Genomic DNA, 26,175 nt, shown 5'->3' with positions numbered 1-26,175 from the left:
ACATTGCGACATACGATGTGAAACTTGACAAATGTGGAAGGATTTTGCAAGGAGCTCCGGAAAAACCTGTATTTCAGATACTATCTTTCTTTTAAAAACAGATTTGCATAGACCAGTTAGGAGTACAGCAATAACTGAGTTCCTGAAGGCCGAAAGACATGTTTTGTATGAGCTAAGATGGATATTTAAGAAAAATACTGCAAATAAGCTTTCAAAAGACAAAATAGTCTTAGACTTTTGGAGCTGGCCTTTCAGAAAGGAACGAGCAGAGTTGGGCCTTCAGAATATTAATGCCTTTCAAATTTCAACTTCTAAACTTGAATTTTTCAGTCATAAGCTCTGAAAATCCTTAATTCCAATGCCTAGAGTTTCTACTTCCATCATCTACTATGATTTAATACCAGGCAGGTATATTGGGAAAAAGTGTTCTCTACCAGATGATAGGAGGGACAGTATCAACCAGACCTGCGTGTACCTTAAGTCACAGCCTTGCTGTCTCCTGATCCTCTTCACAATATGGGAACAAATTTCTGTATGGCCATAATCCCCCCGCCCCAACCTCTGCGACAGGCACTTTACAGATGCACTGTTGACTCTTGCTTGCTGTTGTTGGTCACTCGGTCGTGTCCAGCTCTTTTGCAATCCCATGGACTGTGGCCCACCAGTCTCCTCTGTCCATGGGGTTTTCCTACTGGAAGGGGTTGCCATTTCCTCCTCTGGGAAATTCCGACCCAGGTATTCAACCTGCATCTCCACTGCCTACTGGATGGCAGGTGGATTCTTTACTGCTGAGTTCTACTCTGCAGAAACCCTGAGAGCCTACAATTTCAGGAATATTCTCATACAGATACAAATCTGCCTTAACATGGCACTGAAGTCTGTCAGCACATGAAAAGATGCTCAGCATCGTTAGCCATCACAAGACAAGCAAATCAATCCACAGTGAGATAGATACTAGTTCACACCCACTAGGCTAGTCATTATCAAACAGTATTGTTAAGGATGTGGAGAAATGATAATCCTCATACTCTGCTAGTAACAATGTTAGGACAGTACAGCTGCTTTTGAAAAATAGTCCAGCAGTTTCTTAAAAAGTTGAATTACATATGACCCAGCAATGCCAGGCCTAGGTATACCTATATATGTATATACATACCCAAGAGAATATATGTCCACATGAAAACTTGTATGCAAATGTTCATAGTGGCTTTATTCACAATAGCTGGAAAGCACAAACAGCTCAAATGTCCAACTGATGAATGGATAAACAAAATGTAGTGTATCCATATAAGGCGATACCACTTAAGAAGTGAAAAACATGAAGCACCATTGATGAACCTTAAACACATGATGTTGGGCTTCCCAGGTAGTGCAGTGGTAGAGAATCCACCTGCCAATGCCGGAGATGCAAGAGACACAGGCTCTACCCCTGGGTTGGGAAGACCCCCTGGAGGAGGAAATGGCAACCCATTCCAGGATTCTTACCTGAAGAATTCCATAGACAGAGGAGCCTGACAGGCTACAGTCCATGGGGTCGCAGTTGGACACAACTGAGCAGTTTATAACTTAAATGACAGAAGTCAGACACAAAAGGGCACATACGAAATGATACCAATGAAATGTCCAGAATAAACAAATCTATAGACAGTTGGGTCTGCTAGGACTGTCAGGAGAATGGAAAGTGACTGCTAATAGGCAGTTTCTTTTTAGGATAATGAAAATCTTCTGGAATGGTGGTGATGGTTGCATAACCTTGTGAATATACTGAGTACCACTGAACTGCACACTTTAAAATGGTGAAGTTTATTTAAAGAAAAAATTACATTGAGAAGAGATGATTAAAATCCCTTTCAGACAGCCAAACTAAAACTTGCCATAGTTAACCTATTGTGTTACCTAAGAAAATGGGGAGCTCGCTTCGTACTACATTACTTTATTATTAACTAACACATTTAATTCTTTAAAAACTGAGGTAGTTCCATTATTTGACTCAGATCCAAGAAACGGAAACACTTAGAGGTCAAGTAACTTTAACCAAGGTCACACAGTGGAAAGCTATGGTAGAAACGATTGTGTTTTTATCCCCAGGAGGCAAATACTAGATAGCTGGCAACAATCACCATGCCTTCGTTTTCCTCACCTCAAGCCCTAGCAGTGCCTGGCAATGACGGTCAATTACACTTATTTCTCATCTGTTCATCAAGTATTTGTGCTTCTACAGTGTACTAGGCACTGGGGACAGAAACAAGCAAGACCAAGTTCCTAGGGACCAGAAATACATCATTTCAGGTTGTAACCATTGCTATTAATGAGAAAAGAGAAGTTAGGGAAGCCAGTCTGAAAAAAACCTAGTAAAGAAACAGCTCAGATCGGGCGGTGAAAACAAAAGCTTTTAGAGAGAACAACTTTGATCAAAGCAAGAGCAAGGAGGTAGATACGGCTTGAGCAGACTGAGGGGAGGAGATGAGGATGCCCAAGCAGGTACTACTGGGTCTTGCAGGCTAGAGTAAGAAACTTGGATTTTCCTGAGGCAGGAAAAGAGAGTCTCTTGAGGGTTTTGAGCACTACTATGATCTGACAAGACTCCCTGGTAGCTCAGTTGATAAAGAATCCACCTGCCAATGCAGGAGACCTGGGTTGGGAAGATCCCCTGGAGAAGGGAATGGCAACCCCCTTCAGATTTTTGCCTGAAAAAAATCCCGCAGACAGAGCAGCTGGGCGGGCTACAGTCCACGGGGTCGCAGAGAGTCAGACATGACTTAGCAACTGAACTACCACCATGCTCTGACAGGCTACTGGGAACATGCCTTGTGTGCACAAGTACTGGAGGGTGAACAACGCTGTCACTGACACTATCAACTCCATTTTGAGTGAATGTAACGGGCGCCAAATGAGACTGAGACGCGATCGGAGGACACATGCAACTTGGCATGCCTTTTAGACACCCAAATGAACTTATCAACTGGGTAGCTGGATAGGGGTCTAGGTCAAGGGGAAGTTTAACTGGCAAGTTTGACACTTCAACAAAAAGATATTTAAAGGACCTAGGGATTCTTTTGTCTTCGGAAGCTTTCTCTCCAGACTCCCATCACATCACATTTCAAAGCATCCACGAGAGATAAAGAGCTAGTGAGGTAGGAGGAAAACTAGCGTTCCATCTAGAAGGTAAAGTGTTTCAGCAAAGGAGTAAGTCAAAGTCTGCCACCAGGGCTAGTGAAGGATGGAAACTGATCACTCATTTTGGCAAAATGAAGGCTGCTGCTCACCATAACAAGCAGTTCAGTCAAGTGGAGGAATGAAAGCCTACGGAATAAATGAGACAAGTGAATAAATGGATTGAATGAGTGAATGGCTAGACAGAAGTACCCCCAAATGATGTTCATGGGTTTGTTCATACTGGAAGGGGTAAGTCAGGAGTAACCACCTTAGATACTGGGTATTCTGTGTATTTCCAACATTACCAAATTATAAAATCAAAAGGAAGTCACCTGGAAGATCCTTGAAAGCTCTCTTAACTTGCCCCATACACATAGAAGATGTGAATGCTACTGTTTTACCTTATCAGCTTCCAAGTTCTCTCAAATTCTCTCTCTCTCAATCTTAAAATTAAAAATGGCCTGTAGGGAGCCAAACACCACACCCACTCACACCAGACACCACTCATACCAACCACCCTCCCCCCACACACACACATGCACATGCCTCTGATAGAGGGAGAGTGCTCCAGTCATTTTTTAGCCTTCATTCACTTCCTGGAATGTGCCAGACTCCTTCTGCCTTGGGGCAGACATACTGTGTGCTCTTGCCTGAAATTCTTCTCTTCCCCAATGCCTGGCTGACCTGCCCATTATATATGTTACAGTCTCACTGTGTACTTCCCTCTCATGCACTTATCATATTAATTACGACATAAAGATGCCAGGACAATTTTATCACCTTGTACTTTCCCTTGCCCAATCCTCCCTCTGCCAGAGCTGCCAAGGGGGTAAAAATAGGCACTGCAAGATTTCCAAGGTGGGCCTCCTGCAGTATTCAGGTGGGTAATAAAAGTGAGTGGCCAACACTTTTAAATTTAGAAATTTATTCTGTTTAATCCACAAGCTTTATATAGCTTTAGTTTAAAAAAAAAAAAAACAGAAACAAAAACAAAACAAAAACGTGAAAACGAGACACTATTTCAAAGTCTGGGCCCTTCCAGCTTTCCAAATACAAGAGCTCTGAAAGTTGTATATACCGACTGGAACAAGACAAAATTATGAATGGAGCCATGACATTTCATAAAACAAAATTTTATGTAACTGAAGGATCCTTCCTGGGGCTAATTAATTGCCTTTACAAAAAAAGAGAAAAGAATGAAATTCCAGTGTTCCAAATCAACTTGTTACACATCTATATAAACCCACAGTGTCCTGGCAAACAACATGCTTTCATTTTCTGTCTCATCTTAGAGCTCGAATCCTGATTTATTTCAGCAGAGACTCCACAGGCAACAGGAAAGATCGTGGCATTAAAATATTCATTTATACTCGTGTGGTAGTTCAACAGTGGTCTTATTTCTGGGCAAGCTTGCAAACCATCAAGGTTGAAAGCATCATAACTTAAATGGGTGCTAAGACTCAAATGAGAAAAAGGAAAAAGGAAAGAAAAAGTAGAAAGAAAAACCTCTGGGAATAGCCAGGGGTATTTAAAGGAACCATAAGAATGCCAACAATATTTAAACCCCCTTTTTTAAAAAGGGGATTTTTCTTTTTTGGCTTAAAATATTTCACTCTAAACGAATTTATGTCAGCTGTCAATGAAAGAATGTCACTAATACACTGTGGACACCTTTTGCAATGTAAATCCATGCCCTTTTTTTTACATGGTGAACTTCAACCTAGCAATTATTACAACAAATGTTATAGTCTAAAGCTCAAACACATTTTAGCAATTTTGAAATTGAATTGCGTACAAACCAAATAAAATTTACATCGTAACAAACATTTCCACCTAGGACTGTGGGGACACTTGAGCCTTCCGCATTGATCTCAGGGCCTTTTCACGCAGGTGCTTTTCTAAGTCATCAAGGTTATCTTCAGCCTCACTTTCAGTCTCCTGAAAAACAAACAAACAAACCAGAAAGGTCGTATCGTTAAATCTTGAGACAATGGTTGGCAATGTTGAGTCTTATCTGTGGTGATGGCAGCATAACTGTATGAATATACTAAAAACCACAAAATCACTATACTTTAAATGGGTGAATTATATGTTTAATAATATCAAAGTTCTTTTAAAAAATATACATTAAACTTTTGGGACGTTATTCATATTCTTATTTAGCCTTAGCAAATTCCTGCTCTTGGTAGGTGGTCCCTAGAGAAACCAATCAGAACAGAGTTAACATTGGGCAGCTAATTATTAGAAGAAAATTACTAAGCTACTTCTGCAAACCAAATGATTTAGCTATTTGTACAAACTTCAAGACAGGGCCCATAAGTACCTTCTTAGGCTCTGGCTCTGCCTCTGGTTCCTCCTGTGCTGATGTGGTTGTGGGAGCAGCTACAGCTGCAGGGGTTATAGCAGCTGCAGCAGCGGCAGCTACAGCCTTCTCCTTCTTGTGTTTTTTGTGCTTCTTGTGCTTCTTATCCTTTTTGTGTTTCTTGTCCTTCTTTTTCTTCTTTTTCTTTCCACCTCCTTCTGGGTCTGAATTCTAGAAATCCAGAAAAACAAAAGCAATAAAATCAACCTGTCCAATGAAACATTTTATTTCAAGGGAATAACCAGCTGAATTAATCTGAGGATTTCATAGGGCATCAGGGGGAAGAAGGTCCAAGGCCAGTCACCACCAAGAAAAGTACTCCTAAAGATGGGAGTAAAGACTTCCAAGAGCTGAAATGGATCCTGAAGGCTCAGCAGTGAGGAATCTGTCTGCAATGCAGGAGACGTGGGTTTGATACCTGGGTCAGGAAGATCCCCTGGAGGAGGGGGTGGCAACTCACTCCAGTATTCTTGCCTGGGAAATCCCATGGACAGAGGAGCCTGGTGGGCTACAGTCCATGGGGTAGCAAAGTGTCAGACACAACTGAAACAACTGAGCATGCATGCACCTAACTTCACACTAAACCAGGTCTCCCAATCACAGACTGTGAATCAGGTCTCCAAGACTGGCCTGAGTCTGGGTCTACTTCCAGATGCAAGGAAAAGCTCCATGATGAATAGGAAGAAAAGTCTCTGAACTCACCCAAATTGAATTCTGGTTCCTGAACCTACTGGTCAACCTCACACAAATTGTTTGACTTGTTCTGAGGCCTTTTTAATCAACCTCAATTGGGTATTACAATCCCTAATAAAGCTGTTTACAGTAATTAAATGGGAATATCTATCAATCACCCATCATACCAGCCTAAGTAATAAAAAACTATTACCCTAATTACAAGTGTGTGTGATTGCCACATCTCTAGTCACTGATCTCTAGAATGCAGGGTTATTTATTCTCCACTGCATATATTCCAAATTTAAGCCAAGGGTAGGCTCTACTATGGAGAAGGCAATGGTACCCCACTCCAGTACTCTTGCCTGGAAAATCCCATGGACGGAGGAGCCTGGAAAGCTGCAGTCCATGGGGTCGCTGAGGGTCGGACACTACTGAGAGACTTCACTTTCATGCATTGGAGAAGGAAATGACAACCCACTCCAGTGTTCTTGCCTGGAGAGTCCCAGGGACAGGGGAGCCTGGCGGGCTGCCATCTATGGGGTAGCACAGAGTCGGACACGACTGAAGTGACTTAGCAGGCTCTGCTATAAATGCATCTAGTCTGTAATTTTTAAATCTCATACTTCCAAGCAATTACTTGAAATTCCTCATCATTCAACTACTCTGCACAGTAACACAACCCGATTAACATGGACAACTACTGATGTTTTTTATACAATATAAGAATCTGCCATGATTAATGAATCACAAAGAAAGGAAAACAGTTTAAGCTCTGATATTTTACTATCCCAATGATATGTAAGCTTGATGATGTAAAAACAAGAATGTTACTCTTATTTACATAGCCTGCCAAAGATAAAAACTATCTGGGTCAATAATGTACTTTCTATTTCATCTAGTATTTCACATGCTGCAAGATTCATTTGTTATTACAGAAATAATGTACTTCTACTATAGGAAAAATTAAGACCATTAAAATGTGAAGGAGAAAAATTAAAGATCACTCATTATTCTCCTCTAAAACCACTGGTGACATTTTGAAATCTTGTGATACTTTTCTTAAAAAATAAAATGTAATCATACTAATAGACATGATCCAAGATCAAAACTTTCATTGATTGCGCAATCATAACTATCCCCAAACCTGTCAAATACGAGAAAGAACAGAAACATTAATTTTCTCCTAGATAATATTAGAAATCAAGGTGTTTCCCGCCCCCCCGTTTTTCTAAGTTATCTATATTGCTCAACCTTCACCACCAAGATTATAGACATTAATACTATAAGACACTGGAAATTAGTGGATATCTATAGAGTATTAAGCATGGGCAGTGATGCAAACACCACCACTTATTATGCGCCTCCTTTTGAAGTCCATCTGAATCACAGAAAATTATGCTCCTCTGAACTACAAAAGACAAAACCCTCTCCCTGCAAGTAACCATTTACACTTATAAAGGAAGTCCACAACAGGGCAGACATACCCTTGCCGGTGATGGGCTTGGTGTTGGGCTTTTAGCCTTTTTAACCGGTACCGCTGGTGACCAGTTGGTGGAGGGTGACTGAGACTGGACAGGTGACGGAGGTGCTGGGGGCTTTTTAGCTGCTGGCTCAGGAGATCCCGAGACAGATCGGGAAGATGAGACCCTCCTTACCGACTGAGGGCTTGGTGAGGCAGCTCTAGAAACAGAAAGGAAAAATAAAAACACTTAGCATTCAAAACAGAGATCCTTCTTTAAGAGAAAACCACCAACTACCATTACACAACCAGATCACCAACTTTAATATTTTACAGCACTTAGTTTGCTGGTTGATTGTATCGACACAATTTTTTATCATCTAAGTCTCCTGGAGCGTAGTTCCAAGCCCCACTATCCTCTACCCATTCTATTAATGGTTCTTCCTGTAGGAAATTAATAATGCCAGTTGCCATATTTAACACTGCTTTTATCAGTCCTACAGACATGCAAGAAGCATCCTATGCATCACTTCAGAGCTGGGTTTGGAAGCACACTTCTCAATTAACCTGATATCCTTAAGAACCAATAAAATCCTCATTTAGCTTATACCACAAGGAACTATTCTGAAAACAGAAAAGGATATATGAATAGGACCAAGAATTTGCCTTAAAGTTTGTATTCACAGCTGTTCTTTCCTGTTCTCTCAGTAAGTGTGTGTGTATGGGGTGGGGGTTGGTGGGGAGAAGAGAGGAGCTTCCAAACATAAAGAGCTATGCAAGTTAAGTGTTCCTAACCAAAAAAGATAAAACATTTTTACTTTTTTATCTTTTTGGGTTCCGGAGTCCTGGAGACTCTCCTAATGGGCCTAGAACTTGGAGATGGGGACTGCCTTCTTTGGGGCGACGATGATGCTCCTCTTCGAACAGGTGGAGGACTTGAGGTCTGAGGAGCGCGAGGCCGTGGTGAGGGCGAATGCCGTTTGTTTGGCTGCGGTGACCGGGCCTCCCGGGCAGATCGGCTCGGGGAAGACCCTTTCCTATGCTTTGATGACAATGAAGGCGAACGTCTCTTGGTGACTGGGGGGCTTCTTTGTTTGGGAGGTGGTGAATGGGAGACCCGACGCTTTGGTGGTGGAGATGGTGATGCCCTTCGTTTAGGAGGGGGAGGGGGTGAAGCCGTTCTTCTCTTTGGAGGTGGAGAAGGAGAGTATCTCCTCTGTATCGGAGGAGAGTATCTTCTTGGGGAAGGTGAGCGACGACGTGGAGGAGGAGACGGAGTCCTAGGAAAAATACATCATGAAAGCTTAAAGGTCTAACAGACTAAAAACAGAATGCAAAGAAAATTATGCACTTACAGCACCAGACAAAGGGAATATTTCTAAGTGGAAATGCCATGCCTTTATCCTTAAGTTAAAAAAAAAAAGAAATCACTTAGTAAATTACTGTGTATCCTAGATGAATACAAATAAGACATTCTGGTTAGTGGAGATTTAGGGTTCAGACTGAATTCAAATTTGTCAAGTCATTCAGCAAAATCCATGTAGAATCAATTTAATATTTTTTTCAGAAAAGAATCTTGCATTGCTTTGAAGAAACTGAAAATCCATTACTACTATTAGTAACTAGATAACTATATTCATAAGATTCTATTGACTGTGCACCTTGAACTCAGGAAGTCTGCTTTAAAGAGCTGTCCTATGGGGAACACTCTCTACACTGGTGTTTGGACTCTGTATTAATAATTAGTGCTCACTTGCACAAGGTTTAAAAGACATCACCCTGCCCTCACTGAGAGACTTGCATTCTGGGGTCCAAAGAGTAGTATTCAATGGAAATCTACTGCTAGGGAGAATGCATTCCTGATGAAGTCCCACTTGGCCTTCCTCTTAATGCTTAATCCCTATATAATCTTAACTTGCCTCTTAGAAACTAAACCTCAAAATAACATTCAGCTTCAACCACTTGCTTTTCTCCTGAAACATTCAGACCCTGAGCTCAAGTTTTACCGTCTAAACTCATCTCTGGGAAAGGCCATGCACTGTGCAACATCATACAGTGCACTTCCATTTAACTCTTATTAGTGACTCTGAACCCAGATTTCCTCATCTGGGAAATGGGAAGACCACTATTAAGCAAGATCGTCTTGCAGACTAAAGATAAACTGCATAAAGCATCTAATGGTTTAGCTGGCACATAAAAGGCATTCAGGGTGTAGTCACTATACCACTTGATAATGTGTTTGAGCAATTCTCTTAAAAAAATTTTTCCTTCCTTTTACTTTGAAATCATTTTTTACTGACAGAAGAGCTGAACAACAGTAAAGACTAGCCACTTAACATCTCATACAACTATAGAAAAACCACCAAGACTATAAAATTAACCTTAGTGCTAATTTGCTGTTAACTAAAAAATACTAATGCCACCTCAGTTTTCCCCAGTAATGTTCTTCTTCTGTTCCAGGTTCCAAAAATCAGGATCCTACATTGCCTCCAACTGTCCCATGCCCTTAGTCTTTCTGCCAATCTGTAAAAGTTCTTCAGTCTCTTTCACAATCGACTTTTCTTTGAAGAATACTCATCAGTTACTACGTGGAATGGCTTTCAATTTGGGTTTGTCTGAGATGGTCAGTGCTCTGTGTTCAAAGACCCATCCAGAGATTTAACCAACCCATATTTAATGGGTTGAAAATACCTGAACATAAAAAGGTTTCCCCTAAAATCACTAGAGTGATTCTATCTTTTACTTAACCTCTTTTAATGATATACACTTTACAAATCCTAAAATTCACCCAATTTCAATTGTTTTAGTATACAGGTGACCCCTGAACAGAGGTTGGAACCGCATGGGTCCACTTATATGTGGATTTTTAAAAATACACACTGCAGTACTACACAACCTGCCGCTGGATGAACCCACAGATATGGAAGGCCCAATTGTAAAGTTAAGAGTGAGATTCTCAGCTCCTGACTCCTAACTCCTGACCTTGCTGAAGGTCAACTGCATTCACAGTCTTCAACCACCATGACTTCCAGCTCCCACCCGAGCCTGGCACCATCACCAATCCACTTTCTCTCTCCCTCTAGGTTTGTGTCCTGGACGTGTCAGGTAAATGGAAATGTATAATATGTGGTATTTTGTAAACAGCTGAACAAGGCCACGCGAATAAATATTTCAATCACAGAAATCCAAAGTTGCTCCCATCAGCACCCACGAGCCTATCTCATAAATACCTTCGTCGTGGTGGTGGTGTGGGAGACCTGCGTCGACGAGGCGGAGGAGCAGGAGAAGGAGAACGTCGCCTTCTGGCAGGCGGTGGGGAGGGACTTCTCCTCCGTCTACCACTAAAGCAAAGAAGAATTATAGTTGACTCAAGAGTCACTAACATCTGTAACTAAGTGATCGAGATGATTTAGTTTCAGTTACTGTCAACCCAAAGGGCAGCAGTCATCACTCCATCCCTAGAGCAGTGTTTTTCAAACTACACTGAAGTCAGTCAAAACTCTGTCAGAACAGATTTAAATTAAAAAAAAAGAAAGAAAGAAAAGAGAAACTAAGTGTTTTAACTATGGTAAATTTTGTTGTGTGAAACTTTTGTTGCAGTATATAAATATACAGTCTGGGTCACATAAAACATTCTTAACATGACACAAGGTGAAAACTTTGATAACACTACCTCAGGGAGTTGCTTTTTAACTGGACTGTACATTGGAAACAGCTGGGAAACTTTTCTGAACTTTGTGTTCACCAGGTCTTGGCTATGGTCCAGCTGATATAGGTTATTAATAAAAAGGTTCTTCAAGTAATTTTTGATTCCTTGTTAGGAACAACTGTAAAGCCCAGAAAAATACAATGTTCTAATACAGATATTTAAAATTAAAGGCCCAAAATCTGGGTGTCAGTGCTCCAAGTTCTTGATTTAAAAAAAAAATATGTTCAACTGTGGTTGAACAAGAGTTGCAAACAATTAATTTAAAACACTACTCCAAAGACAAAGAAACAAAGCTGCCTGAGCACTTAAGCCATCAAGAAGAACACTGTGGTTAAAATATAGATAAGATCACAGACCTTAATTCTGAGCTCTGTTGCACAACCACAAAAGGCGCACTTTCTCAAGTTTACTTGTCTTGATTCCCCAATAAAACTAAGCAAAGTTCATTAAGAGAACAATGAAAATTCTAACATTATTAATAAACGTGATTTTTAACTTAAACTTGCTTGTGCTTTTTGAAGACTAAGACTTCACTTTAAACAGATTTAAGATATAAACTACAAGAGGCAATAGGTCAAGACAGATAAGCTTCAGATGACATGCAGACACCAAATTTTTAATTACAAGAAAGACAGTAAAGGAGAAGTCACTTTATTAGCAGGGTTAATCTGAGAATTATAGGACCTAGAGAAACAGGGTGGACTACTATACTGTTTCAACAGGTAATGAAGATTTCAAACGGGTTGACATCTGGGTTTTGACTCAAAAAGAAAAAGGTTTACACTCACAAACCTGAGTAATGAGATGATACAAAGCAAAACTCCTAGTGTGTTATCAGTAGATATAATAGCACAAGAGGCTATTACTGTTGATTATATGGCTCCTCTTTTAAAATATTCTCATTAAAAAAAAAACTGAACTCAGATTAGAATCTATTATGATATACTAATGACCTGAGATATTCACCCTGTGCCTCAGTTTCAGTTGTAAAATGAAAGGCTTGGCATAACTAAAAGGTCTCTTTCAGTAATGACTTCCAATGTCCTATGTTCCATGTGAGAAAATTGAAAAGAAAATAAAACCATAACCTGTTAAAAATAATAAAATAACCAAACTAGCGTACTTAAGGAACTAAAACCCAAGCCTTCAACTGTGTGTAGACACTGTTGAGTACAGAAGTCTCCCACCACCCCACATTATGTAAGAACCAGTTTCATTAAGCCTCAAAACACAAAGCAGCCCTCAAGAACTAGGAATAGACAAGTCTCAGAATGAAGACAGCTTGCTATCTGTGCAGTGACCTCTTCAGAACTACATCACTTCCTTAGTCACACCGGTAATGAGGACAAGTTATACACACAACAACTACTTTTTTACACCAAGTATGATTAATATTTGGGCTTCCCAGGTGACAGAGTGGTAAAGAATCTGCCTGCCAACGCAGGAGATGCAAGCGACATGGGTTTGATCCCTGGGTTGGGCAGAGTCCCTGGAGAAGGAAATGGCAACCCACTCCAATATTCTTGCCTGGAATTCCACGGACAGAGGACAGGCTACAGTCCATGGGGTCACAAAGAGTCAGACACGACTGAGCACATGATTAATATATATTAAACTATTAAGGAAGGAATGTTCAACAGCCAAAGACAAAAGTTTAGAAGCATGAAAAATATTGCTTTAAGCCTTACAGTCATTTTTTAACCTTTTAAATGTCTCTCTCAAGTTTCTCTTGCCTTCCCTATCATCATCACAAAGCTCCCCCCCCGACCCAAATCTAAAGAGCTATTATTACTGTCCTACCTCATTAATTTGATGTGTAAGAAAATATAATTAAATCAAACCAAAACAACTGAGGAACTTCTCCACCATCATAACCTGTAAACCTAGGAACAGGATGTTACCTAAACAGTAAATTAAGTCACTGGAACTTTGACATGTAATCCTAATTTACAAAATAGCATCTAACCAACCTTTTAGTCATTGGCGATTGCCATCGCTTTCCCATCTGCATCCTGAGAGCAGTGGAAAAAAACAAGTGTCAAGAATTCCATTCACCAAATTAATAGATATATATATATTTTAGATGTTCAAAGATAGTCAGAAGTAAATGCCATGATTTAACTGGTCTATTCAGGTCATGCACATGCATGACATGCTGGTATAAACTTACTAAATTCTCATTAACAGTAATAATCACTGAACAAAAGAAAGCCCAAATACCCCAAAATCTGACCATTTCCTACTATAAGCGCTAATGAAATGGAATTAACCCAATTCTAAATAAGCCCACAGCCCATCCCTTAAGTTATGAAGCTTTATCACAACTACAGATCAAGAGTGAAGACATTACCGAGGGGAAGCCTCTTTCTGGCGCTTTCGAGGTGATGGAGAGGCACTCCGGGAAGGGGAATGTCTCCGTCGCCTGCCTACCTCACCATTCTTCACATGGGACCTTTTGGGTCGTTCATCTTCTGAGGAAGAGGAGGAGCCAGAATCTAAAATTTACACAATAAACAAAAATTTACATCAGATGTATGCTTAAAGGCCTGTACCCGTTTTTTGAAGCTAAGCAGAGGGAGTATCCAAATTAGCAAATCAAGTTCACTAATATAAGTGAGCACACATACAAGCCATGAGTTCTGAAAAAAAAAAGACTATTACCAATATGTGCTCAATGACTTCAAAGTCAAGCATACATAAATACACAATTATTTTATACAAATCATTTCCATAGCACAAGCCAAGAAGACAGCACTCCTTAAGAATCTAGTGATTTTCCAAAAAGCTCAGTAAAACTTAAAAAGCATCTCGAGCAATTACTTAATTCTAGTTACTCTAAGCACTTTTAAGGCTACTGAAAGCCTGACTGGGGTTTGAATAATTTACTTCATATCCCTATTATTTATCAAACAAGATATATCTGACAATTCCTATAAATACCAAAAGAATATCCAAAACATAATGCATTTTCAAACATTTCCATAATTAACCACATCTTAAAGGAGTTGCAAAAGCTATATAGCTTTAACTGACTTAATGTCACTGTGGAATGCTTTGGTTTCCATTTTATAAATGAAAAGGAAAGGCAGTGTCTAGACTCCGTCACAATTACCAACTGAGCTAATAAAACCAATATATCTGACTTTAAAATCAGGTTTCTGTGTATGTACTTTATAATTCAGAAATTATAGATACACTCATATAAACACATACACAGAAAAAAAACTAGAAATAACCTAAATGTCCAAATAGGCAAGTGGCTTGATAGTATATTATCAATATTTTAAAAATGTTGCAGCCAGTAAATAAATGAGGTAGATCCTTAAGAACTAACAGGGGAAGATGTCTAGATACAGTAAGTTAAAAAGGCAAGCAATATAATCTACATTTTGAGCCTGTTAGGTGTTTTGTTTTTAAACTACAGATACTTAATACATGCACAGAAAATTTCTAAATAAAACCTTTGGGGAGTAAGACTGAGGGTTGAGAAAAGAAACATACTTTTCCAATTTTTATCCCTGTTTTAAATTTTGTACTCTGAAGATCTGTTACTTTTACAACAATCTAAAAGAAAATTAAGTTTTTAAGGAAGTACTTAATACCAAAGCTCCAAAACTAACAATCCCTCATATTTCTATGAAGGCACAAAAATATTTCTCCTAAATACACTCACTACACTTTTGGATATTTTTATCTTAAGTATTTTTATGAGGACATGCGGAGAGAAAGAGCATGTCCTCAGTGTCCATACCAGATGAAGACTGCTGGTTCTGTCGTCTATACTGGCGCCTCTGCTGCACAGAATCTGCTGCAGCCATTTTGCCACCTTTATCTTCTTCTGAAAGAAGGATGCATTTAGAAAGTGTTTCTTTAGTTATGCATATAGAAAATATAACATATTTGAGTTGGGAAATGTTCTCCTAAACTTTTATCTGTGATAGCTGGGTCAAGCACTATCTACTCTTCCCCCCCGCCCCCAAATAAAGGAGGAGCTTAAAATGCCAATTTAAATGCTAATTTAGATTATCTTCACCAAATATAATGAAAAAATAAACTTATCTAGGCATTTGTGACAGTTCCGGCTGTGTGCCAAGCACTTATAAACATTATTTCAGTTAACCACCAGACTAAAGGATGGCACTATTATGCATGTCAGAGATGGAGGGGAGGGGAGAAGAGGCTCAGATAAATTAAGTAATTAAAACAAAATGTAGTGGAACTTGGGATTCGAACAGGCCAGTCTGACTTCCAATCCTAGCTCTTAATCATTAAGCCATAAACTATGATTAATCTTTAACCAGAAACAAATTCAGCTTAAAAAACAAAACGAACACAAAACACTTACCCGATTCAGATAACTCTACTTTCCGAGGCTTCGGTGCTGGTGAAGGGGATTCTCTTTTCTCAGTACCTTTATGTTTTGTCACTAAAAATAAGCGGGGAGGGGGAAAAAAAGCCCCACTTACATACATTAAAAAAACGAAACAAAAGGCTACACATCTTAATGATACAAAAAAAGTGTGACTCTTCTCAAAAATAATTTACTGACAATTAAAAAGTTCTTTTAAAGATCCTGTTGTCATTACCTGAAGCAAAAAAAAGTAATTAATAAATGTCTGGTGAAAAGCCTCAGCAAGTTCTACAATGATTTTAAAACTTTCAAACTTTCTCCCAAGAGAAACAGTTAAGAGAACAGCAGTTCAGTTCAGTTCAGTATGCAGAAGGGAACGGCACCCCACTCCAATATTCCTGCCTGGAGAATCCCAGGGACGGAGGAGCCTGGTAGGCTACAGTCCATGGGGTTGCAGAGTTGGACACAACTGAGCGACTTCACTTCACTTCACTTCAGTAAACCTCTATGTGCTACCTTAAAATTTCAAGCACACACTCTTGACTATGTTAAGCACTTTTAAGTACCACTACAGGTTGGTCCAGAAAAGTAATAAAGATGATAAATGATTAAGACATAAGATCTGATGAAACTTTCACAGAGAAAAACATCTGATCTGGAAATCTGAGGAACAAATTGGTCATCTAAGAGACTAAAGGCTCTTGATGTAGAGAATAGCCTTCAAAATAGCAGGAGGGACTTAAACTACCTATAAAAAAACTTTAAAAAATGTTGGTCTTCCCTGGTGGCTCAGTGGTAAAGAATCTGCCAGCCAATGCAGGAGACACGAGTTCAATCCCTGGTCTGGAAAGACCCCACATGCCACGGAGCAACTAAGCCCGTGCACCACAACTACTGAGCCCTCCTCACACCTCAAGGTCTGACGCCCACATGCCCTAGAGCCCAGTGCTTAGCTTCAAGAGAAGCCACTGCAATGTGAAACCCATGCACAACTGGAGTACAGCCCCAGCTTGCTACCAGAGCAAAAGCCCAGGAAGCAATGAAGACCCAGCACAGCCAATAAATAAAATTATATATATGTAGACCTTCACCGTGGTAAAAATATTAAACGCTAAGACTAAAGGTTTCTTTCTAAAGCTTAATTAAAAAAAGTAACCTCAACCAAAGTCACCCAAATAATTCAAGTGAACTAGGATCTGAATCCAAGACACTGTTTCTATGGCACAGGCATAAGCTTTAATTTCTAACAATTACTATTTCTGTTTATACTATCCATCCCATTGCTTCAACTAAAATCAAATGTTTATACATAATCATTAATCTTACCCAAGATTAACCTGAAATATCAGAGAACAGTCCTCTAAGAACTAAACCTGAAGACAATATGATTGCCTCAGGATCCTCACATTTGTTTTTGTTTCACTGAAGCAATTAACATGGAATGTTTAACATTTATATAATTTTGTTTAACAGACACTCATTCAAATTTCTCTAAAGATTTATTTTAAGAGGCAGTGACAGCCATCTAATCATCTTTGCTGAGGCAATCCAATCAAAGAATTTAACTATACTTTTTAGCCTTCAATGCAGGTAGACCTGGGTTCGATCCTTGGGTCAGGAAGATCCTCTGGAGAAGGAAATGGCAACCCACTCCAGTACCTTTGCCCGGAAATCCCATCGACGGAGGAGCCCAGTAAGCTACAGTCCATGGAGTTGCAAAGAGTCGGACACGACAGCGATTTCACTGCACTTCACCTAATAATAAGCCTTTTGGACAAATCACTGGAATGGCTACAGAATCTAGTGATTAGATAGTCCAGTGATTATTTAATTAGTGATCAGTAGCAAGACTGCACTTAAAAAGTATTAGCCTCCAATTAAATTTATATTAAAAAACATGCATTTTAACAAATTCAAATAGAAAGGCCTTTAAAATTTTAAACATGCAAAGCTCTTTTCTGGATAGGTCCTCTTCATTTTTAAGTGTCAGTGAATCTTCAACTCTGAAAACAATATTTTAGGGAATCTAGTTTATAAACCTGCATATCAAAGTGCCACTTTAGAGAACTGGGTTCTGAAATTCGTACTTGGATGCCAAAATGCATTTTCCTCTAAGAAATATTAAAAATGTGGTTATGTTTGCTATATATTTGGCAAATAAATGCCTGTAGAGTAAATAATGCAATTGAGCTATAACACTGTATTTTTCCCCCACAGACGCTTGTATTTGGAGTTTTATCCTGATTTAATCTCTACAATGGCTTGGCTAAAAGTCTTGAGTCATTACTGATATAATCAGTGCTAAACATACTCCCTACTCTGGCTTAATAAGACTAACTGAATCATACCATTATTAGTACTATGTTTCATCAGTGCTCGCTTGTTTAGGTAAGATTTTTCAACAATTCATTTTTATCTTAAAAAAAAAAAAGCTTATTTTTATGTTGATGTTGTTTCATTTTTAGTATTCAAGGGGGAAAATCATTCTACCATGAAGTCTGAAATCTCTGAAGTCACCGAAAAATAAGTATTTTAAGTTTATTTCAGTAGTCCTATTAATCATTAATCTTGCAGACTTGCTTGAAAGATCAATCTGGTAAAGATAAGTCACTCTGTGACCAGAATTAGTAAAAGAATCATTAAGTATTTACAGAGCACAATTTACATTGCTGCACTGATCTCAACTTAAAATTATCATCACCACTATAGGTACAGATCCTCTGGAAACATATTTCATTAAATATTTCACTGATTTCAAAGCACTGTTTTATGTACTAAGATAATGCCAATTTAACTATGACATGCCATTGATTAAAAAATGCTTCCTTTTCATATAAGAATGTTTATTATATTCCAAATAATTTACCTTTAATTCTCCAAAAGTTTTCCTTCTTTCCTCCTACTCCATCCACCCACTATTAACAGTAGAACCTTAAGGCCCTGATTGATAACTACCACAGGAAATACAAAAGTAAAATATATCACTTTTCAGTGGTATCACTACTCTTATTAGCAGTGGAGTCACGAAAGGAATTTCTGAAATCATACTACGAGGTACAGAAGCTGAAAAACTTGATCCTGCCTTCCATCTCTCTCCGCTAGCAATCAAAACAGGCATTTGGGGTTAGGAAAGCTGGGAGATATTTTTCAACTGGGAACCCAAATTCTAGTCCTGGCTGGTTGACCCTGACCATAATCACTTAACCTGAGAACCTGTTTCTTGATGACAATCTCTCAAGTCTTTCCTAGCTCTGAAATTTCATCACAAAGGGTTGGGATCGCTTTATTATAAAAAGCTATTTATCTCCAAGTAGTTAGAACCAATGTTCAGCTTCAGTGGACAAAAGGCAGCTCTCACTACACTGCCCACAGTCTGTTTCTTTGGTTGGGTTTTGCTTGGACATGGAAGACCTGCCCCACCAGCTCCAGGAATATAACTGGTCCCCTGCCTTCCACCTTCACTTCCCTTCACTGTGACTTGTTTTCAAAAAGCAGCAGTCCACTCTTTCTGACAACATATCAAAACAAGAGGTGGTACCTGTGCAGACCCTAACAAAGGTAATAAATAATGCTTAATCAACCTATTTAATAAGGATTCAGTCCTTCCGCTCAGGTACTTTTATTACTCTTTGGTGATATGATGTAAATAGAAAAATCATAATCTGATATATGTCTGCAAGGTAACAGGTAACATTCATAACATTTTTTTTAACTAGACAACTTTCTAGCTCCAGAGAAAGGAAAGTATTCAGAAGTGCAAAAACTTCACCAGAAAAGAAAAATAGATCAGGACAACAGGCATCAGTGACTGGAAACTCAACAGAAAGTAATATGGGATGTGATTATTATGAAAGTAAGTCATCCTAAGACACCCATACTTAAGTCTGAATCTGGAAGACCTAAAGGTGTCTCTGTTTTTATCCAGCTGTCTGATGAGTCAATGCAACAAAAATGACTGCATAATATTCATGTTATCAGCAAATTAACCTGCTGAAGTTCAGAAATAATCTATACATCACCCTTTACATATTACCATCTGACCACCTCACCCCTCACTCTGACAGCATGTTTACACTTCACAGTAACAGACTGCAAAACAGCAAAACCTGTCTTTCTAGATATCACCATATTGCAGAGTTGTGGGGCCAGGGGGTGGTGGAGGGGTGGACACAAAGCAGCAGGGTACTGATTAGAAATGCTGCTCTCGTCAGCCTCAAAAAAACACAATAGTCAAGATTTTGCCTGGGATATCCCCATTTTTTTCATTTATAACCTGAAAACTTAAATGTAATCAGAGCAATCCCAGTATATATTAATCTACAGATTGCTCCTTAAAACCCAGTTACTGTAACAGTTCTTTTATGATCTCACTCTTCCCCCTCTACTCACCTATCAGGTTGTTTATTATTCCAGCCCTAAGTACCAGAGGCTCAACTCAAATGGATACCATAGCTTTTCTCCACTGTGTATTTAACGCTTAAGAAACAAACGCCAGCAGACCACAACCTTCACTCAAGACTAACAGCATTCTACTTGCCTGGCAGGATCACAGATCATAAATTCCTCAGAAATCAATCTGCAGAATAAAGCAAGGACAACACTCAGAAGAACCCTGCCTAGAGCCTGAATTAAAAAAAACAAACCAGCTTTTAGGAAGACACCATGTCCCTCCCTAGGGAGTACAATATGCCACAGAAAGGAATTAAAACAGAATATTAAGTCCTCCAGTAAGATATCAAACAAAATATCTGCAGGGTATAAAAAAAGTTAACTGGTCTCATAGTAATAAAGTGATCCCTTTACCATGACAACACAAACTTCTGGTAAGTTACCCCAACTCTAACAGCCCACGGCTGATAATAGTACATTTTTCCACCTACTCAATGCCAGAGGGCAATGCTAAAAACAGAACCATTTTACAGGTAAACTCCGTTTCAGCAAACTCCCAAGAGCTTAAAGCAGGAAGGAAAAGGTGAGAGTCTAAGCAAATTTACGAAAAACATGACACAAATGTTACCCAGCTAATTCATACTTTGAAGGCAGTAGGGACAGCATGAAGAAGAACATATTGTTTTTATGTGATTTTTACCTTTACCTGAAGTTCTCCCTGGAGAGACAGAAACACGACTTTTCCTTGTACGGTTTGACTGCTGGGGTGTTGGGGAATGACGAGTTTTTGGCGGCGGAGTAGCTGGAGGTGATGGCCTATGCCTTCGCCTTGGAGGACTTGCTGAAGGAGATAACCTACGAGTTTTTCGAGGAGGGCTGGATGTCCTCTTGGGAGGCTTCTTTGGCGGTGACCGGGAACGAGACGAAGAAGATGATGAACTACTCCCAGACAAGGATGCTGACGAACGCCTTCTTCTGTGGAACAAAGTACTCATGTTCATTAACTGCATGCTCAGAGAGAGTGACCTTATAGGTATGTATGCACAGTTTACACAAAAATACAGCTATTTTTATCCAACTTTTGAGTTTATGTAGCTAAGCACAGAAATGAGTTTGCTTTTTTAAAAAAGTATGAAACAAAACCATAACCCAGGATAGGAAACAGCTAGTTCTGAGACTAACTAAATAACTTATTCTGATAAATGCTTCTGTTTGAGAGTTGTCTTTCCCATAGTTGTAAAATGTCAAGTGCTATACAACTAACCGGTCTCTTCTTGCCTTAGGAATAGTGAGTGTTTTGGAGTCTGCATACAAAATTGGGGTGGCAAAGTATTTTTTCATTTAATAACACAATGTCAAGCAACCTTTTATGTTGCATTAAAAAAAAGCACAATATTAGGAATTCATTTAGCTACATAAACTTAGAAGCAGGGGACTCTCGAATTCTGCGGCAAAATCTGTGGTAAGTTCTGTTGCAATTATGTGTACCTGCAGAATTCACCTTTGGCGGAAGAATTCCTGAGAACCTGAAAAAAAGAAACCCTACCTTAAGTGTGAGACAAAAACTGGCTGAAAGGGAATCTTACACAATCTGCAAATTATCTTGACTGCTAAATGGCTTAGTAAGCAATTCAAACACACTGTTTGCAAAACTCCAGTATGAGAAGTAGCTGTTTCCACTAACCTTATACTACAAAGCACCAGCATTACTTTTCTCCTAAGGAGGAACAATAAATTTTACAAAAGTGGGATGCCTAAAATCGACCGACTATTTACATCTTTAGTCTCTTCACTGTAACATCAATTCCATAATTTCTAGTACTATTTATAAAAAATGGTCCAACATATCTTGACAACTCCTCCCTGGAAAAAAATAGTCTTTTTTTGGTCTGTTTCTGTCTTATTTTGGCCGCATTGGAAGGGTTGTGGAATCTCAGTTCCTCAATCAGAGACTGAACACGGGCCACATTAGCTAAAGTGCCTAATCCTAACCACTAAACCACCAGAAAATTCCTCCAAAATATCTTCTTTAAAAATATGGGATTCTGGAAAACTTCAGACTGCAGAAACAAAACAAAATTACAGAGCTTATTATCTCCAAGTTGATTTGGTTCCTTGAAAAACCTGAAGAGACTCAAAACACAAAAAATTCTGTCCTAAATATAATCTGAAGCACAATAACCAGTTCCTTCTAAAAACAGGTGAAATGCATTGTCAAGAAGGCACAAAACTCTGCTACCAGTATACTACACCTCTACTCGAGGCAGGTGTGGCAATAATCTTTTTGTTCAAAGTGTTTGATCCTAACATTTTACCTTATGCTAATTTAAAAATTATTTTTTAAAAAGAACACCAGTATTGACAAAGTGACTTTTATGCCAAGTCTCTTCAAAAATAGGACTAAATCGCCATTAATGGTTATTATCTACAGAATGAGACTGTAATTTTCAAATCATTTCATTTCTACTTGAACTGTTTATTGTTAAGTACTCATTATTTCTTTAATATGGAAGAAACATTAAGGTATAATGGATTATTTTAACACTCCAGCATTTTTGCCTGGGAAATCCCATGGTGGACTACTGTCCACTGGGTTGCAAGAGCTAGACACGACTTAGTGACTGAACAGTAACAGAAGCAGTTTACTGACTCTATAGTCATCTATATTCAGAAGCTAGTAGTAATTAAAAGCCAAAGGGAGAAGGTGGACAATTCCCTTACTTGGTTAAGATTTCCTGGTAGGGTCCAAAAGGGTAAAGATTAACATAAATACCCAACAAAATGGTGAATGTCTTGTTTTTTCAATCTTCTAACACTGGATAAATGTTATCACTCAAAAATAACAGCATTATACCTCAAGTGAGGTATCCCTTCATGAAACATTACTTATTCTTGCTCATGAGTTCTTTTTTTTTCTTTCCTGAAGGAACACTAACTCAAAGATTAGCCTGAAACAAACACAATGCACTTTCGTACACCTGACAGCTCCAAATTTAGAAAAACCACCCCCCCAAACCCCCAAACGCTCACCGTCTCACTGGAGATCTACTCCTTCTATGCCTTGGTGGAGGAGGCATTCGTCTCGGTGGGGTCCTTCTTCGAGGAGATGGCCGTCTTCTTGGGCTTGGCCGCCTTCTAGGTGAGTAAGATCTGCCACAACAGAATTAGAATCTGAATAAACCATACGCAAGGAATGAATTCCTTAGCACAGTTTTCTCAACAGCTACATTTAAAAAATGGATTTCAAGAGACACAATTTTTTGTGTGGAGGTTTTTTAATAGAATGTAGACAGTGTTCTCAAATTATCTCTGGAAATCCAAAACATAAACCTGTGCTAAATTATTTTCTACTGCTTTGAAATAATTTACCTAATTCTACCTAGGAGAACAACACATAAAAATTCAAGATCTACTCACCTTGATCGAGATCTATGGCGCCTTCTTGGTCTAGTATGAGAAGGAGAGCGAGAACGAGTCCGGGATCTTGACTTGGAACGTGACCGAGATCTTGGTCGGGTCTTTTCCTTTTCCTTTTTGGAGTTTTTCTCTGGAGAAGGCTCTTTAGGCTCTAGTACTGGTTCAGTCTTGGGAACTTTCAGGATGTCACTGTGAGGTGGGGGTGGGGGGTTGAAAAAAAGCTTATTTTGTGCCTTTTCTACTCAAACTCTTAAGTCAAATGATATGAAAAAGTTCTCTCTCTCTAAAGTTTTCAAAATCTATGAAGACATCGAGAAAGATGTATATACATCACTGAAATCCAGTGAACAACTAACAATTTTAATCACATGTATTTTTTAAGAGTGCAAAGGTGTCCATGATATGGGGGATGGGGGAGCAAGTTACAGTATATAAAATATCTGAAACAACACAACCAGCAGATGGCAGTGGTCACCTTTGGGTCATCTTACTTATACTCTACTATAAAATTTGAATTTCTTTTCAACAATATAACTTTATAATTTTATAAACCTGTAAGGAAAACAAGTTTAAGTTTCTAACTCACAAGTATATTTATTGTCACTTAGTAATAGCCTAAAACTGTGATATTTAAAAATGAATTTTTATGTACTTGCCTAGTAGAAGTGGCCTCTTGTACTGAAGGTTCTTTTACTTTCACTGATGGCTCTGGGAGCTCTGGAGTTTTTTCCTTCTTCTCTGGAGCAGGGGAAGGACTCCGGCTTTTGGTTCTGTGACGGGGAGATCGAGAATGACTGCGCTTTCTCTCTCTCCTGACAGGGGAAGATCGTCTTCTAGGGGAAGGAGATCTGGATTTGCGTCTAGGATGAAAGCAATTTTTTTTTCAGGTTTTTTAAATAACGTGGACCAGGGAAAAGGGTCAAAAGAAGTGAGGTTAACCTTTTATGTTACACCATTATTGTCTACACCTGTGCGATTCCCTATAGATACAAGATATCCTCTCACGTTTATTTAATAGGAAAAGGCCTGAGAGAACACCAGAAAAACAAGCCAATGAAGGATAACATTCTCTAGTGTAACAGTTCTAAGTGTTAATCACTCAGTCATGTCTGACTCTCTGTGACCCCATGAACTGTAGCCCACCAGGTCTCTGCCCATGGAGTTCTCCAGGCAAGAATACTGGAGTGGGCTGCCATTTCCTGTTCCAGGGGATCTTCTTGACCCAGGGATTGAACCTGGGTCTCCTGCACTGCAGGTGGATTATTTACTGTCTGAGCCACCAGGGTAGTCCCATAACAGTTATAAGAGAGGAACATATTGATCTAGGCTCTAGATTTAGGTTCTTAATCATTCCGAGAGTTGAGAAGACCAAAGGACAACTTTTTACAGGAAGAGGATGTGTAAAAGGAATGAAGTATCTAATAAGAAAGTTGTCTGTTGAAAGTGAAAGTCACTCAGTCGTGTCTGACTCTTTGTGACCCCATGGACTACGCAGCTCATCGAATTCTCTAGGCCCGAATGCTGGAGTCAGTAGCCTATCCCTTCTCCAGGGGATCTTCCTGACCCAGGAATCGAACCAGGGTCTCCTGCACTTCAGGTGGACTCTTTACCAACTGAGCTATTAGGGACGCCCTGTATATAAATCAGATTTTAAAAAGCAGTTTAGATCCAGACAGATCCCATCAAAATTCATCAGGTACTCTTGGTATTGCACAAAAAATGACTAGGGCAATTAAAGCAATATGCTCTTCAGAAGAGGATGAATATGTCAAACTTGCCTAAGAGAGCTTTTTGGGAAGAGAAGCCCCCTTTCCATTTCAACAGTAGTTTCCCTAACCTGAAATAAAAGAGTAAATCTGGTTCACTTCAAATAGTTACCACTATGATTTGTGCATAACTCTAGAAATACTGCTTCCCTGCTAACAGCTTTTCATATCAAGTATATCAATAAAAGGAACAAAGAAATTACTTGCTCTCTTTACTAATTCCAGCCAGAAAATTTATGAAGATATTAGAATCCTAAAAACGGAAAACCTAATGGAATTCTCACCAGCACAAATACACAAGTTGAATCATGGATTAAAAAACGGGAACCTAACCGTAGTCTCAATGGAAAGAAAAACAAAGCAAATATCTGTTTTGTGTTCAGTACAACCATCTAAGAAAAGTACAACATGAAAGGCTAGTAGGTATAGACTTCTAATTGGAAAAAAAACAACAACAAAAAAAAGAATTGGAGTACATTAAAGTAACTCCAAATAATTTAAAGCAATATGAAAGACAAGTCAAGATTCTGATTTAGGAATTAAGGGACTGACTAATTTACCTAGATTTTAGAGATAATTATTATAGTCAAATGATGATCTGTCTTAAAAAAAGAAAAATATCTTAGTCCGGAGACAAGCCATAGCACACCATGAAAACTGTATGATGGAAAAATTTCCTGAACTGTACTGTTAGCTTCCTTTTTCAACTGTGTAACCTTCTGGACACAATATTTTAATATCTAAGGTATTCATAAAACATTAGGTATGTACCGTATGTAAAATAGACAAGACAATGGGAATTTGCTGTATGATTCAGGGAACTCAAACCAGGGTTCTGTAACAATCTAGAGGGGTGGGAAGGAGGTTCGAGGCGGGGAGGACATATGTGTG

General features: G+C 39.0%; 1 protein-coding gene across 18 annotated transcripts in view; it reads right to left on the bottom strand.

Annotated features, from left to right (window-relative positions):
• Positions 1-4,064: 4,064 nt before the first annotated feature.
• Positions 4,065-26,175, bottom strand: part of SRRM1 (serine and arginine repetitive matrix 1) — a 30,479-nt gene continuing 8,368 nt past the window's right edge. For 2 of the 18 annotated variants that reach the window (XM_040229580.1, XM_040229587.1), the window contains 13 exons: positions 24,175-24,288; positions 23,519-23,707; positions 23,132-23,251; positions 20,802-21,076; positions 15,707-15,787; positions 15,113-15,199; positions 13,712-13,856; positions 13,332-13,373; positions 10,883-10,993; positions 8,471-8,932; positions 7,678-7,873; positions 5,480-5,689; positions 4,092-5,094 (listed from right to left, as the gene is read on the bottom strand). In XM_040229580.1, the coding sequence (XP_040085514.1) occupies positions 4,990-5,094; positions 5,480-5,689; positions 7,678-7,873; positions 8,471-8,932; positions 10,883-10,993; positions 13,332-13,373; positions 13,712-13,856; positions 15,113-15,199; positions 15,707-15,787; positions 20,802-21,076; positions 23,132-23,251; positions 23,519-23,707; positions 24,175-24,288 (2,137 nt within the window). In that variant the 3' untranslated portion in view covers positions 4,092-4,989. Of the gene's footprint in view, positions 5,095-5,479; positions 5,690-7,677; positions 7,874-8,470; positions 8,933-10,882; positions 10,994-13,331; positions 13,374-13,711; positions 13,857-15,112; positions 15,200-15,706; positions 15,788-20,801; positions 21,077-23,131; positions 23,252-23,518; positions 23,708-24,174; positions 24,379-26,175 lie in introns of all 18 variants that reach the window. The other 16 variants (XM_040229576.1, XM_040229586.1, XM_040229570.1 and 13 more) reach the window with 15 other exon arrangements.

The sequence above is a fragment of the Oryx dammah genome, unplaced genomic scaffold (genome assembly GCF_014754425.2).
Source record: "Oryx dammah isolate SB20612 unplaced genomic scaffold, SCBI_Odam_1.1 HiC_scaffold_27, whole genome shotgun sequence".
Taxonomy (NCBI): Eukaryota; Metazoa; Chordata; class Mammalia; order Artiodactyla; family Bovidae; genus Oryx; species Oryx dammah.
This window is presented reverse-complemented; position numbering and strand designations above follow the sequence as displayed.